The sequence below is a fragment of the Patagioenas fasciata genome, chromosome 18 (assembly GCF_037038585.1).
Source record: "Patagioenas fasciata isolate bPatFas1 chromosome 18, bPatFas1.hap1, whole genome shotgun sequence".
NCBI classification, from domain to species: domain Eukaryota; kingdom Metazoa; phylum Chordata; class Aves; order Columbiformes; family Columbidae; genus Patagioenas; species Patagioenas fasciata.
In genome coordinates, this window is record NC_092537.1 from 14,079,929 (window position 1) to 14,095,297 (window position 15,369).

Sequence of the window (15,369 nt, forward strand, 5' to 3'; positions counted from 1 at the left end):
CCCTCCAAAGCCCTGGGGATTTGGGTCAGTCGGGGCTGTGGCAGGTTTAAGCAGCAACTCACTGCTCCGTGTCCCTAGACACGAGGAAGAAATTGTTTATGCTGAGGGTGGTGAGAGCCTGGCCCAGGTTGGCCAGAGAGGTGGTGGATGAACCATCCCTGGAGACATCCCAGGCCAGGCTGGACGGGGCTCTGAGCAACCTGAGCTGGTGAAGATGTCCCTGCTCATGGCAGGGGGGGCACTGGGGAGCTGGGAATGTCCCTTCAACCCAAACTGTTCTGTGGTTCTATGGGAGGAGCAGGAACCTGCCTTCAGCCTGCGGGCAGGGCAACAGGAGCCGGTCCCAGCTGAAACAGGGCTGGGGTGGCTGGGATGTCACCACACAGCTGCTCTGTGTCTGCTCTGCACACCCCGAAGGGAAGGATGGGTGATGCTCACCCTGGTGCCATCACCCCAGCTGCGTGCGCAGGGCCTGCACAGTGCTGAGCCCTGGAAGGGCAGCTCTGATCATACTGGCATCACTCCCAGTTTAAAGGGCACTTGATCGATTTAACTTCTCTGTAGCTTCTTGGTGTGGAATAAAAATCTCTTACGCACTAAACCCTGTGACCGGCTTAGCAAAAGCCCCACTAACACTCTCTGAAGGGACCTGCATCCTCCCCATCCCACTCTCCCCACCCTGCATCTGGATCCGACCCCCAGAGACACCCTCGGAGGGCAGTGCTGCCCGCAGAGCTGTGCCAGCAGTCGCTTTCTCCACAGCAGCAGCCAGGCTTGGGTAGCAAGAGCACTTGGGCAGCCCCTGCACTGGGCTGCGAGATCCACTTTGAAACACTGCTGCCCCCAGACAGCTTCCATATGTCCACGTTTCACTCTGCTAAAATGGGGTCAGGAAACCCACGCTTGCTGTTGGACTCTTGAAGCATCTGCTCCATCACAGCCCCTCAGCCCTCGATCTCAATCTTCCTGTCTGCGAAATGGGGCTAGAAAGGTGCTCCCGGGATTTTTACATCCTCTTCTGGGACTCATGGGATTTTCCGGTAGTCAGCAGCTCCCACAAGTTTCTGGGGGCACTGTCAATAATCCCCCAAAATAAGACGACAGGATGCTGCAGCTGCTATTTCGGTCAGTCCAAACAAATGCCCGAAATAGCGTCTCCCCCGCCAGCTCCAGGGCGACGCTCAGTGCGGGCAGGGCACGCTGCCCACCAGGCGCGTGGAGGGCGGCCGATGCACGCTGGGCACAGGGGCATTTGTGGGGCACAATTCCTTAAATAAATGATCAAGCCTCAGCTGTTCTCCTTCCAGCTCTCTGAAAACCCAGGGAAAAAAAAGAAAACAATGCTCATCTAATAGCAAGATCTAAGAAATTTTGTGTTAATGAAGAAGAACAAAGCTGCCCTGAGTGGTCCATGCTGGGGGCAGCACTTGTTTGCTCCCCACGTTGTGCTGTGCCCCTCTCCTCCCACTCTGCTTGGTGCCATCTGAGGACATTCCCAAGCTTTGTGGGGTTTTACATTATTTGTAAAATAATGGTCCTCCCTCCCTGTTATGGTTTTCTCGCAAACCCTGCACCCGCGGGCAGCACCGCACCGCACCGCGCCTCCCTGGTCCCTGTTCCAGGCAGCTGCCTGAACCACCTCTCACAGGCTCCTCAAGCCAGACCGAGCTGTGCCTCCCATCCAGCCCCCACCATCTTGGTGTCGTTGAACCTCCAAGATCAGATAGTGTTGGCCCAGATGGGTCAAAGCTAATTAGCATCAAAACAACCCATTTTAGTGGAAAACCATATGATAGTTAACAGCACCGACGTGAACTGGGCACTGGCCCAGTTGCCCCTACCCGCAGGTCCAGCACAGGCTCCTCCTGACCCACATCCATCACTTCGTGACCTGACCTGCTCCCAAAATACATCACAAGCAAATGTCACATCCCACTGAGCCTCTTCTTGGGCTTTGGTGGGCGCTGAGCTTGGGCTATGTGGTGTAGGAAGAGGAATATCTCCTGCTGTGCTGATGACAGCCCTGGGGGTCCAGGGATGCTCTCTCCCAGCAGTGATGAACCTGGTGTCCTTTCTGCAGGGCAATAAGTTCCTCTGTGAAAAGGCTTTAATCATATTCCTCTGTTTTCTGTTCCAGGAGGCAGAGATGACAAAGGCCATGGTGGAAGCAGTGCCTTGCAATCCCCACAGCAGGGAAACAGGAGGAAAGGGAGGTGGGGAGCTGGGGAATCATAGTCATTTTCTTTCAAAGAGACCCTCAAGATCATCAAGTCCAACCATAACCCATCCCTAGCACTGCCCCATGTCCTGAGAACCTCATGTCCGTCTGTCCAACCCTCCAGGGCTGGTGACTCCAGCACTGCCCTGGGCAGCCTGTTCCAATGCCCCACAGCCCTTTGGGGAAGAAATTGTTCCCCAGATCCAACCTCAGCCTCCCCTGGCGCAACTTGAGGCTGTTTCCTTTCATCCTATCGCTTGCTACTTGGGAGAAGAGACCAACCAGACAGCTCCCAGTGAGGTCCCATCCCTCATCATTTGGTTTACTGGCACCTGCCTGCAGCAGGCAAGCCTGGCCGAACCCGGCTGGCACCCACCATCCTGACCGTCACCAGACCCCTGTGGCTGAGCTGCTGCTGGAACACAAACCTTCATATAACAAAGGGCACCGCTGCCCAAAAACCAGGAAGCACCAGACTCTGCTTTCAGGTTTATTCCTGTGCAAGTGTAAATAACAATTTGGACCCGAAGAAGTGCGAAGGAGCACATTCTCAAGCAGCAGGGCTTTGCTGCCATGCCTGTGCCACATCCCTCTGCTCCCCACGCCTGCTCGGATCTGGCTGCTGCCGCCTGGCACGCTGCCGTGCCCCGGAGCCGCTTGCCGGGGAAGGGCAGCTCTGCTCCACCTGCCATCTGCTCACCTGGCTCCATGGCGCCTGTCCTGCTGTGTCACATATGGCACTGGAGAGGCCCAGTTTTGGACGGGTAACGAGGGATGCTGCTGCTCAGGGCCATGCCGGTGGCTCCCGCAGAGGGTCCAGCTCATGGGTCCCTTCTGCAGGCATCCCGTCCTGCTCACCTGTGGCTGACAGTGACAGAGATATTGGGGGTTAAATCCCCTGGGAGAGAGACCTGGCTGGCACACAGATGTGGCCAGAGCCCCTTGTTCCCACCCCAAGCCGTATGGGTTGGTCATGCAGGTGCACAAGGCACAGTGAACCCCACTCTGCCCTCCCTGGCCGGAAGGAAGGGGCAGGGAGCTCTGAGCCCCAAACCGGGACCTGTTACCCATTAGAGAAACACAGAGGAAGGTTTTTGCTGGCAAATCCCTGACAGAGCTGCTCCCTGTCCCCGGGGAGGGCACTGTCCCGTCTGCAGGGACACGGTGCCGGTGCCAGGTCGCCAGTCTGGCTCCGAGCTGTGTCTCTCCCAGACGTGCTCGGGCGGGTGTAAGCATCGTGCTCAGCTGCATTGAGTGCAAACGCTGTTTTTCCCCTTTCTTGGAATTAACCTGTATTAATGAGGTTTATAGATGTGGTGAAAACACACACACTCAGAGCAGAGGAGCGGCGTGCCCTGGGTAAGGATGTGACGTGTTTGCAAGGTGGCAGCGGGGGAGGGAGGGATTTTTTCTCTGTAATTATTACAGCAGGATGGGAAGATTTCAGGTCAGTGCAGCTGTTCTAAGAAATCCCATGTATTTTACATCCTTTAAGTGATTTTCATAACAACTCACGTCCCCCTTGGGATGCCCATCTCACTAACAGAGAAAATGGGAGCATGGTTAAGGCTCAGCTGATTTTCCATGTGCACAGCACAATATTTCCTCTCTCCAGACATTCTGGATGGTACTTGGGCTCCTGGCATGTTCTCCTTGCCAACCCCCACTGGAAATCATCTTGTTTAACAACAGAGCCATGTTTACAAGGAACTGGGATCAGGACCAGTGCAAGTGGTCCCATTAGGAGCGAGGGTGCAGGGACAGCAGCAGGATCCTTTTCTGGAGTGATCTGGAGGACAGAATTGCATTTTTTGTCCATAATCCAGACCCAGTACCAGCAGCACAAACTGATCCTCCCTGCTGCAGCCAGCATTGCTCCCCAGGGAATTACAGGAGGAGATTAATGCTGTGTAATTAAGCAAGCAGAGGCTGTACATGGAGCGCCTGGTGCGGCTGCAAATCCACCACATTCACCCCTTGCTCCTCATGCCCGAGCACGGCCGACACACATCAGACAGGCAGCACGAGGAAGACGGGGAAGATTAAAAATTAGAACATTATAGGAAAGTTAATCACATTTCTTTTCAATCGCAAGCACGGTATGAGAGAGTTTCCATGGTGGGGATGAATTTCCACCCCTCAGTCATTCATCAGGCTCATTTGATTTACCGTGCGGCAGCAGGGCTGTACGTGCACCCGCAGACCAGAACCACGCTCTGTGTCTCCGGCCAAGTATTAATAGATATTTGGGTTGTCTATGTGGCCGGCTCACCCAGCCGAGTGACCTTCAGGGCATGCCCGCCTCTGATGCGCGTCGCTTTGGAGCAGGGTTGGTCCTGCAGGCACTTCACACACGGTCTGCTTTTGTTTGCCTTCTGTGCAAACTCTGATTAACGGGCAAACCGTCTGTCTCTTTTTTTTTGTTTCTGACCACTGGAGGAATGAAAATGAAGGCTGGCAGTCCCTGATTAACCATTACCCTTTCCACGGCTGTTCCCAATGCTCCGCTCTCCTTTGCCACTGCTGTACAGATCACCTGCTGTTGCCACTGTATTGAAAATAAGCCATGGTAGACTAAAAGCAAGTTGATGATGATATTATTGAATGCAAAAGGGATTTTTTTTTATCTTCTTGCTGGAATTATGTTTTCCTACCTGGCAAGACCGGCAGCAGGAGCACTTGCCCACCTCTCCCACTTGCAGCAGGACCTGGAGAAGTCACAGAATCACAGAACAGTTTCGGTTGGAGGGACCTTCCCAGCTCCCCCAGTGCCACCCCTGCCATGACAGGGACATCTTCACCAGCTCAGGTTGCTCAGAGCCCCGTCCAGCCTGGCCTGGGATGTCTCCAGGGATGGTTCATCCACCACCTCTCTGGCCAACCTGGGCCAGGCTCTCACCACCCTCAGCATAAACAATTTCTTCCTCATGTCTGGCCTGAATCTCCCTCCTTTAGTTTAAAACCATCACCCCTTGTCCTATCGCAAAATCTCCGTGACCAAACCAAACTCATTTTTATTACTGAAACAAATCAAATCGTAACTCTCCCACATGCTGGAGCAGTTCTGGGTTGTTCAGTGATGTAAAACTGGATTTTCTTGAGGGATCCCATAGCAAGCCTCAGAAACAATGCCCCGGGAGTGTGAAAGGGGCATTAGCCTCACGCTGCCTTGGAGCTACATCCCAGCAAGAGGAGATGACAGCGATGACAAATGGCATTCGCCCTATAATTACGGCCAGGCTCCGATGCAGTGAGTACTGCTGCATTATTAAGAGCAACCAAAAATACTCCCAGCTTAGTCATTAGCTGGCCTGAGCTGCGCAGCAAGCGGCTGCTGGGGCTGTCTCACCCCTGTGCTTGCAAGGGGAAAAGGGGAGAGACTCGAACGGTTTGCAGCTGTCTCACACCCTTTGTTCTGCGCGGGGGAGGCCCCAGGGTGGGCAGAGCACTTCCAGAGTCTTTGGGCTGCTGACGGGGAAAATTGCATTAGGATAATATTAATTGCCTTAGCGTAAGTGTGAGAGCTTACTCTAAGCCAGCAGAGCAGGGGAACCTGCAGTCATAGCTTTGCTTCATACCCGTGGTAGGATCTGGCCATCAGCCTTGAAAAATGGCTTCAAAGTGGAGGGTGTGAGGAGGAGGGCATGGAGGTGGGGTGGGCTTTGCAAAGCCCAGGCTGGAATCTCACACAGCTCCCCATCGGTGCTGCCACCAAGACTGTGTTTGAAAGCCTGTGGACCAGAAGTCTCCAGAAATGTTGTTTGACATCTTTATGACATGACACGGATGATGGGGCAGGGTGCACCCCCAGCAAGGGGGCAGATGCCACCACACGGGGAGGAGTGGCTGATGCTGCCATCCCAAGGGACCTGGACAGGCTGAAGAAATGGGCTGCGAGAGACCTGGAGACGTTCAGCCAGGGGCTGTGCCCAGTGGTGCCCCTGAGGAGGGACAGCCCAAGGCACCAGGACATGCAGGGGTCACCCAGCTGGAAAGCAGCTTGGCAGAGAAGGCCCCAGGGGTCTTGGAGGACACCAAGCTGACCATGGGCCAGGCCTCAAGTTGCGCCAGGGGAGGTTGAGGTTGATGTGGGGAACAATTTCTTCCCCAAAGGGCTGTGGGCCATTGGAACAGGCTGCCCAGGGCAGTGCTGGAGTCACCAGCCCTGGAGGTTGGACAGACGGACATGAGGTTCTCAGGACATGGGGCAGTGCCAGGGCTGGGTTATGGTTGGACTCAATGATCTTGAGGGTCTCTTCCAACCCAAATGATTCTGTGATTCTATGGCCAGCCACGCAGTCTCACAACAAAAAGGCCACCACCTTCCTGAGCTGCATCAGGTAGAGGTCAGGGGACCGATCCTGCCCCTCTGCTCAGCACTGGGGAGACACATCTGGCTGTTGTGTCCCGTGTTGGGCGCCCCAATAGAACAGAGGTGTGGACATGCTGGAGCGAGCTCAGCAGAGACTGAAGGCCTGGCGGATCTCTGCGAGGAGAAGAGGCTCTCGGCTGGGACAGCTCAGCTTGGAGAGGAGATGGCTCAGGGAGATGGCAGCACCGATGGGGAGCTGTGCGAGATTCCAGCCTGGGCTTTGCAAAGCCCTCCCCACCTCCATGCCCTCCTCCTCACACCCTCCACTTTGAAGCCATTTTTCAAGGCTGATGGCCAGATCCTACCATGGGTATGAAGCAAAGCTATGACTGCAGGTTCCCCTGCTCTGCTGGCTTAGAGTAAGCTCTCGCACTCACGCTAAGGCAATTAGCTCTGCTCCCCATCCTCCTCTCTGTGATGCAGGATGTGTCCCACTCCTTCCCGCAGTGTTTTCACGCCGTCTGCAGAGAAGCGTTAGCAGAGAGACAGGAACAATCGTTATGATTTCCTCCGGCAGATCTTCCCAGATCTAATAACCCCAGCAGTTTATTGACTTCTCTCACTTCTGCGCTGGCGTGTTTGCCTTGCAGCTTTTCCAAATACACGTCTGCACCAAAAAATACCCCATGAGCATAATTTCTTCTAATTCTTTGAATTAGATACATCCAGGGTCTGATTCAGCAACACAACCCTCTAACTGAGCGACGCTTTTCCCTGTCTCTTGCAGCCGGGCGGGCAGGAGCCGGCTCCATCGTGGCACAGGGACCAGACGTCCCCGCTGAAGCGGGGCCAGCATGGGCTGCTCTGCTCCCCCATTGCTCTTACATGTTACATTTCTCCATGAATTTAGTCCCAAAATGTGACTTTGAATTAAAATCCAAAGGCCCTGGCAATCTCTAAATGGATTCAAATTTTTTATTTTCCGAAGTCAGGATATTCTCCTTTGTCTTGGTCACGTCACACGTGGGTTTTTTAACTGACCCTTCCCTGCTATTCTAGGTTTTGGGGCAGAAAGGTCTCACCACCTGCTCCCAAAGGGGTCCCAAAGCCTTGCAGCAGTCTGCTTCACTACAGACCTCTGAAAGACAAAGTACCAATGATTTTGGGTTCATATGAAGTGGATTGAGCTCACGTTGGGTCCCAGCTCCCCAAAGTGCTGATGCAGCTGCACCAAAGCCCATCTGTGCTCTTCCCTCCTGAGTTGTCTTCAGGAAAAGTGGCGTCCAGCTGCTGAAAGTTAAGTTTTTTCCCTTCTTTTTAATGCACACTTGATAAGAAATAGCGACACAACATCGTGGGTCTTTTGCTTCAGTTTATTCTATAGATTGTGAAGAGAAACTTAAAGTTTCATCAAGAAGACAAATACAACGTTTCATCATCCCTGGGAGCTACTTCTTGTTATACTGCTTGTCTGGTGACCTGGACTCACAAATCCCAGGGTGATTTTGTTTTGTTTTCTCTATTTTATTATAAAATGTGATATAATAATTCTTTTTGTAGCATTAGAGACATCAATCTTTTAAAAACTTGCTGTAGGAATGGGTGTTGCCCAGAAACACTATCGGTGTCCAGGCAGGCAGCCACAGGTTCTGCCTGAGCTCACCCGCTGAAGAGGACATTTTACATAGCATTTAAACTTTGCAGCTCCAATTAATCCCCATGGCCATTTATTTTCCTGTTGTTCGAGTGATTCCTTTGTATAGTTTGGCTGCCACGGAAAAAAATGGTGTCGGTCACTGCAAGGCCGGTCAACCCCCTGCCAAAATCCCAGTCACCACATCGCCTCCCCGGGCGAAGTTCCCCACTTGCAGGCACCCAAGCCAAGAATTTAGAGAGATCAGTGGGAAGAGCAGGGACGAGATGTGGTGGGACGGGGCAAACAAGGGAGTCATTGCCAGTTGCTTTTTGGTGATTTGGGAGAGATTTGGTGCATACGTGTATGGAATTGCAGCGTGGCCGCAGAGAGCACCCCGCAGAGCCCAGCTGGGACAAGCCGGGCTGGCAGCACCCAGCATCCCTGGGCTGGCACCCACGAAATGTCCCACTTTGTGGCTAAAAAAGGGTGCAAGTGCAGCTGGTCCTGGCTGTTCCCATCAGCCCTGCCCAAACACAGCCCTGGCTCTGCCCTTCAGCCAGCGACCGGACACTGGGGGACGTTGCCTTGCTCTGCTCCAGGTGAGCATAATAATTCAGGTTCTAGAATTATTAATATTCAATACCCTTAGCCAAGGGTCTCCTTCCACTGCAGAGTAATGCATGAACTCGAACCTCCACCCTCTTCTCATCCGTCCTGTCCTCCAGGAGAAATCCCACCCTTTGCTGGGAACTGGCTCGTGACCAGCTCGCTCGGCCAAGGGCTGCGAGCGCTCCTGACCAGAGGTGTGGCGGCTGAGCTGGTGCCAGATGTGCTCGTGTGCAGCCAGATGTGCTGGTGTTCGGAGAGAGATGCTCCAGAGCATCAGAGGAACCCTGAAGAGGCTGGAGGAGCCTATGGAAATGTTAACCCCACGCCTGCAACGACCACAACACCTTGGGCTGACATTCCTGCAAAATCCAAATGGAACCTCGGAATCTTTCAGAATAAAATTGTTGTTTTTCCCAGGACTGACCTGTTTTCCATCAGAAAGGCATTGGATGGAAAATTGTCACCCAACAAGTACTTGACCAGCTGCACGTGTCCCGCTCCCTGGGCTACCTCAGTTTCCTTTTACAAGAACGTCCCCTCTTGCGTCACTGTACTGGTAAGCGAAGCAGTGACAAGATGAGCAATGACCTGGTGGTGACACATGAGCTTTTGTCAGGGTGATGCCACCAAAACAGAGCACCAAGCAAAAAGTGATTCAGCTGCTCTCCCACTGGCAGCCCACGGGGTTTTGCAATGTCCCGTGTCAGCTCTTTGACACAACACATTGGGGGCCAGTATGTGCTTGTTCAAGATAAACCTGAGTCTCTGTGTCACTGACCGCATGGGGAGGGGCGGGGGACACGGAGGTGACCCCAGGGATGCAGGAGGGGCTGTGCCCATACAGAGCGCGAAGCAGCACCGAGGCAGCAGGTCTGGACCTCTCTCTGCTCACCGCTCCGTTGTGATTTTCTTCTTGGAAGGGGATTTTCTTGATTTTTTCCCTGCTCAGTGGCACACAGTGAGATGGATGCTGGATCGGCTGGGGTGCTCGTTACCCTCCTTCTCCTCTCCATCCTGTGGGTCCTGGTCTGGAGAACCAGCAGGATGAGAAGGCGGCTGCCCCCGGGACCAGCCCCAGGGCCCATTCTGGGCAACCTATGGCAAAAGGACATTATGCCCCTTGACAGGACCCATGCTAAGGTAAGAGAGGAGGTGTTGGTGTTGGACCCACTCCCAGCTCCAGCAGGGCAGCAGGAGAGAAAGCAGGAATATCATGTATCAAAAACAAAGGGGAATTGTGTATTTGCCTAAATCCCTGCTACTGGGAGCATAATCACTACCGTTATGGAAGTCTCTCTCCTCCTGTAAGGGACTTGTGGTGCTGACACTAGTCCCTCTTGGGGCTATGGCACTGCCGACATCCAGAGCTGCTTCCTGGGGATGATGCTTTGAACCCTCAAAGTGTCATCGGGATCAGAGTCCCGCAGGGACTGGTCTGGGTGGGAGCAGGGGGAGGACACTGGCTTCACGAGAGGTGCTTCCTCTCCCTGCCAGTGCGTTCATCAGCGTTGTGGCCACAAAACCAAATTTAAAATTAAATGGATATCTGGGATGCAGGACCCTCATCCACAACAGCTTTCCCATCCTCCTGCAGCTCAGCAGCACATACGGCCCCGTCTTCACCATCTGGCTGGGGCTGAAGCCGGCAGTGGTGCTCTGCGGGTACGAGGTGGTGAAGGATGCTCTGCTGGGCCACTCCGAGGAGTTTGGAGGGAGACCTGAAATCCCTCTCCTGGTGCAGCTAACAAAAAACTATGGTAGGTGTCTGGATCTCCTCTAAGCACTTTATTGCTCTCTGGGTGAGCTCAGGTGGCTAAAAAGGCCACCAGCATCCTGGCTTGTGTCAGCACTGGTATGGCCAGCAGGACTAGGACAGTGACCGTCCCTGTGCTGGGCACTGGGGAAGCCAAACCTTGAATCCTGGGCTCAGTCTTGGGCCCCTCACGCCAAGAAAGGCCTTGAGGTGCTGGAGCGAGTTGAGAGAAGGGAACGGAGCTGGTGAGGGGCTGCAGCACAAGTGTGATGGGAGCGGCTGAGGGAGCTGGGGGTTCAGCTGGAGAACAGGAGCTGAGGGGAGACCTTCTGATCTCTGAACTGCCTGAAAGGAGCCTGGAGCCAGGGGGGTCGGGCTCTGCTCCCCAAGAACAAGCGCCAGGAGCAGAGGAAACGGCCTCAAGTTGCGCCAGGGGAGGTTGAGGTTGGATTTAGGAACAATTTCTTCCCCAAAGGGCTGTGGGGCATTGAACAGGCTGCCCAGGGCAGTGGAGGAGTCACCAGCCCTGGAGGCTTGGACAGACGGACATGAGGTTCTCAGGACATGGGGCAGTGCCAGGGCTGGGTTATGGTTGGACTCGATGACCTAGAGAGTCTCTTCCAACCAAAATGATTCTGTGATTCTCTGATTCAAACACCCGTTTCCCACTCTACAAGTCCCTCCAACTATTGACCTCTTGTCTGAGGACAGCATTAAGTCCAGTTAGCCAGCTGCAGCTTTGTTCTGAGCTTTTCAAGGACTCTATGTATGCCCCAAGGTCATGCCCTGCCTCAGTGCCCTGCTGCTCCTCAGCCACGCTCCAAGCAGGGTCCCTGTTCCCGGGGAGGTTCTGTGGGGTGGGCAGGTGAGTGGTCTCCACTGCCTCCCTCCAGGTTTTGTCTCCAACAATGAGGAGAAGTGGCGGGAGCTGCGGAGGTTCACGGTCAGCACCCTGCGGGACTTTGGGATGGGGAAGAGCTCCATGTCGCAGCGGGTGCAAGAGGAGGCCCAGCACCTGGTGAAACTGCTGGAAAAACTCAAAGGTGACAAGGGTCCTGTCCACTCTGGTCCCCAGAGCAGGTGGAGGACACACAACAGCCTCATGGGATATGTGTGGTTTCTGGAGCTTTTTGCAAACACTGTTGTGGATGGTTCTTGTAGGGAGGGCTTAGACCAGAGAGGGCAGGAGGGACGTGGTATGGTCATGGCTTGAAGGCCAGGGTGGAAGACCCTGCATGGGGTGGGGGACCACTGAGGAACATTTCATGCCGAAAGAACAGAAATAGAAAACTAAACTGTGTTGCATTCAGAATGCACAAATAAGATATTGCCCTGGTGATGGGGGGTTATCGGGGTAATGTACTCTTCTCCAACAAAACTGAGCTGCTACCAGTGCCACCACCTCTTCTGGGGCTTCCTGAATACCAGAGGAGATGGCGGCTCAGCTGTAGGCTGACCCCTCTGCCCGCGGTGTGCAGCGCTGGTGAGGGGCTGGTCACCATCCCTGGGGTGCTGGTTGCCGCAAGGAGATGCTCTGCAGCCCCCCACATCCCCAGGGCACATCAGCGGGAGCCCAAAGCACCTGGAGGTGCCTCTGCTTTCCTCAGTCCCAAGCACTTTAGGAGCAAGGAGGTAGATTTAGGAGCCCACAGTTCAGGAGGGCTTTTTGCTTTGACTGTTAGATCTGGCAGACTCAACCAGGGCTCAGAGCTCAAAGGGAGGCGATGAAGGGTGTTTTCTGTGTTGAAACAGCTAAATAACTGTTGGTCTTTGGATGCCTTTCTTGATCCTTCTGTGGCTGCAGGAAGCACCTTTGTGCCAATGACGATGTTCAGATATGCAGTTTCCAACGTGATCTGCTCCGTTGTTTTTGGAAGCCGTTACAGCTACAGCGACAAGGCCTTTCTGGAGCTCCTGGACGTGATCGGGAATTACATCAGCTTTTTCCTCTCCCCTGTTGCCATGGTAGGCATCCTTCTGTGCTCTGTGCCCTCCTGTCCCACATGCTTGGGTGATCAAAGGATGCTACTTTGGCTTTGGTAGTACAGCATGGATTTGGGGCAAGGTGTGGGAGGCTCTGTCTAGGCACCTGAGCCCTCCTGTGTCTCCTTCTCCTGCAGATCTACACCACCTTCCCCAACATCGTGCACCACCTCCCGGGGCCACACAGGAAAGCCTTGGCCGAGTGCGAGAAGCTGAAGGACTACATCCGAGAAAGAGTGGAGCTTCACAAGCTGACGTTGGACCCCAGCTGCCCCCGGGACTACATTGACTGTTTCCTTCTGAGGGCGGAGAAGGTAGAGGTGGTGCCAAGGCGGGTGAGAGCTGCCCTCCAGACCTGCCTGCAGATGGCACTGAATCCCCTCCCCACCGCATCGTTGCAGGGGAAGAGCAGCCCGGACACCATGTACAGCAATGAAGACTTGGTCATGTCGGTATTCAGCCTCTTTGGTGCTGGGACAGTGACCACTAGCAACACCCTGGTCTTCTTCCTCTTGGTCCTGGCAAAATACCCCCATATTCAAGGTAAGGGCAGCAAAATGCAACTGCTCCCCGTGCCTGAGGAGGCCATGGTACAGCAAAGGTGCAGACAGAGAGTCCCAGCCCTGGAGGTTCCTGTTTAGGAAGAGAGCAAAATCATCCTGCTTGGGTCACCCAAGGGTGATAGCCCTCAGGTAGAGATATGCACAGGTCAGAGGGCAGCTGCTCCCTGTCCTTGCCGGTGCAGATGGCCCTGGACTGGCCCCCCAGAGATGCCTTGAACCTTGACCTGGGCAGGTGTGTGGACTGAGACTGTTATTTCTGGTCTCTGCCAGGGGTTACAACAGGTTGCTCCCTCTCTGCTAGGCTGTCCTTTGGCTCTAAAACAGGTGCCATGGGGCGCAGTGAGAAACCAAGGGGGTGGCTCTGCATGGCCAAGACTGCAGCTCCACGCCTGCCCTTTCCCCAGCCAAGGTCCAAGAGGAGATTGATGCGGTGGTGGGCACCGGCCGTGCTCCCAGCATGGAGGACAAGCTGAGGATGCCGTACACCAACGCCGTGATCCACGAGCTGCAGCGCTTGCACAAGTCCCACATCGAGAACTTCCCACGGATGATGACACAGGACATCGTGTTCAGAGGCTACACCATCCCAAAGGTGACGTGGCCCTGGACTCTCAGTGACCCTAAGGGGAGGGGTGGCAGGGGACCTTGAACAAGATTTGCTTTTGCCCCTGGACTATTTGCTCACTTGTGAAGGTCCCAGGTCTTTCCCAGTCCTTGGCGTGGAGAGATGGTGATGATAACCTTTCAGCTGAGGAGCAGAGAACTGCTGCCAGTTCTGCCCACGCTCATGTCCCTTGCCTGTTCCGGAAAACGCCTCTTGTCACCAGGCAGATGTGCAGGGCTGCTAGGGCTGGGAGCTGAGCTTGCCCTGGTGTGGGGCCACGCCAGCCCCCATCTTAGCAGATCATAGAATCATAGAATATTTTGGGTTGGAAGGCCCTTCCCAGCTCCCCAGTGCCCCCCCTGCCATGACAGGGACATCTTCACCAGCTCAGGTTGCTCAGAGCCCCGTCCAGCCTGGCCTGGGATGTCTCCAGGGATGGTTCATCCACCACCTCTCTGGCCAACCTGGGCCAGGCTCTCACCACACTTTGTGCAGTGAGAGGGGTTTTAACATAAATCAATGGGAATAACTCAATAATTTCTGTCTCATAAGCCACACAAAGACTGGCAGGACCATGGAGGCAGTGGAGCCCCATGTTGATTGTCCCTGCCTGGCACAGAGCCACCTCTCCGGGATGCACACCCAGTCTCCCCCGTGCCCGCCCGATGCTCCTCAGCCCCTCATTCAGCTCAGCAGAGCCCGATGCTGCAGCACTGATGTTCCTCCTCACTCCCCTGCCCTGTCCCTCTCCTGCAGGGCACAGCTATTATTCCGGTGTTTTCTTCTGTGCATACGGATCCGAGCCAGTGGGAAAACCCCAAAGAATTCGACCCAGGCCACTTCTTGGATGAGAAGGGCGAGTTCAGGAAGCGCGAAGCCTTCATGCCTTTCTCAGCAGGTCAGTGCTCAGCCCTGCCTGCAGCGGCTCCACTCCAGGGACCACAAAATTGGTTGGCACCAAAGTTATACCTTTAATATGAGCTTTCTCACCCTTTTATGCCCTTTTTTTCCCCAAATGCTGGGTGAGGCCACCAGCCTGGCGCTCACCCTCTCCTTTCTGTGTCCCCAGGGAAGCGGATGTGCCCCGGCGAGGCGCTGGCCCGCATCGAGCTCTTCTTCTTCCTCACCACTTTGCTGCAGAGCTTCACCTTCCAACTGGCTGTTGAGTACAAGGAGACAGATTTATTCTCCCTATGGCTCGAGATAGAGAGGGGGGCAATACTGGGCGAGTTCTTTGCTATTCAGCGCATGGTGTCCTCTTAAGCAGAGAGCAGAGGGGAGAACGAAAGGCTCATCCAAGTGCTTTCATTTCTTCCCAAACCAGAGCAAACCGCACAACCACAAGCGCCGCAGCAGCAATCACCAACCAGAAGGGTCCATTTGAACTTGTGCTGGATCTGCCAGGCAGCTCTGCCGCCAGCTCCATGGGCATCCCAGCTGCCAACCCCTGTATTATCACAGAATCATTTTGGCTGGAAGAGACCCTCAAAATCATCAGTTCTAACCATTAATCCAGCCCTGGCACTGCCCCACGTCCCTGAGAACCTCATCTCCGTCTGTCCAACCCTCCAGGGCTGGTGACTCCAGCACTGCCCTGGGCAGCCTGGTCCAATGCCCCACAGCCCTTCCCATGAAGAAATTTTTCTTAACATCCAATTTTCCCTTCTGCATCGCAGCAACATGCAGAAGAC

The 15,369-nt window shown here is 54.5% G+C and overlaps 1 protein-coding gene across 1 annotated transcript; it reads left to right on the top strand.

Moving 5' to 3' along the window:
- The first annotated feature begins 9,645 nt into the window (after positions 1-9,645).
- Positions 9,646-15,367, top strand: LOC136109575 (cytochrome P450 2C5-like). Its single transcript, XM_065852362.2, has 9 exons — positions 9,646-9,915; positions 10,370-10,532; positions 11,422-11,571; positions 12,333-12,493; positions 12,649-12,825; positions 12,913-13,054; positions 13,479-13,666; positions 14,435-14,576; positions 14,748-15,367. Exons 1-9 carry the CDS (start codon positions 9,739-9,741, stop codon positions 14,939-14,941), a joined length of 1,494 nt encoding a protein of 497 aa, XP_065708434.1. The 5' UTR covers positions 9,646-9,738; the 3' UTR covers positions 14,942-15,367.
- Positions 15,368-15,369: the final 2 nt, after the last annotated feature.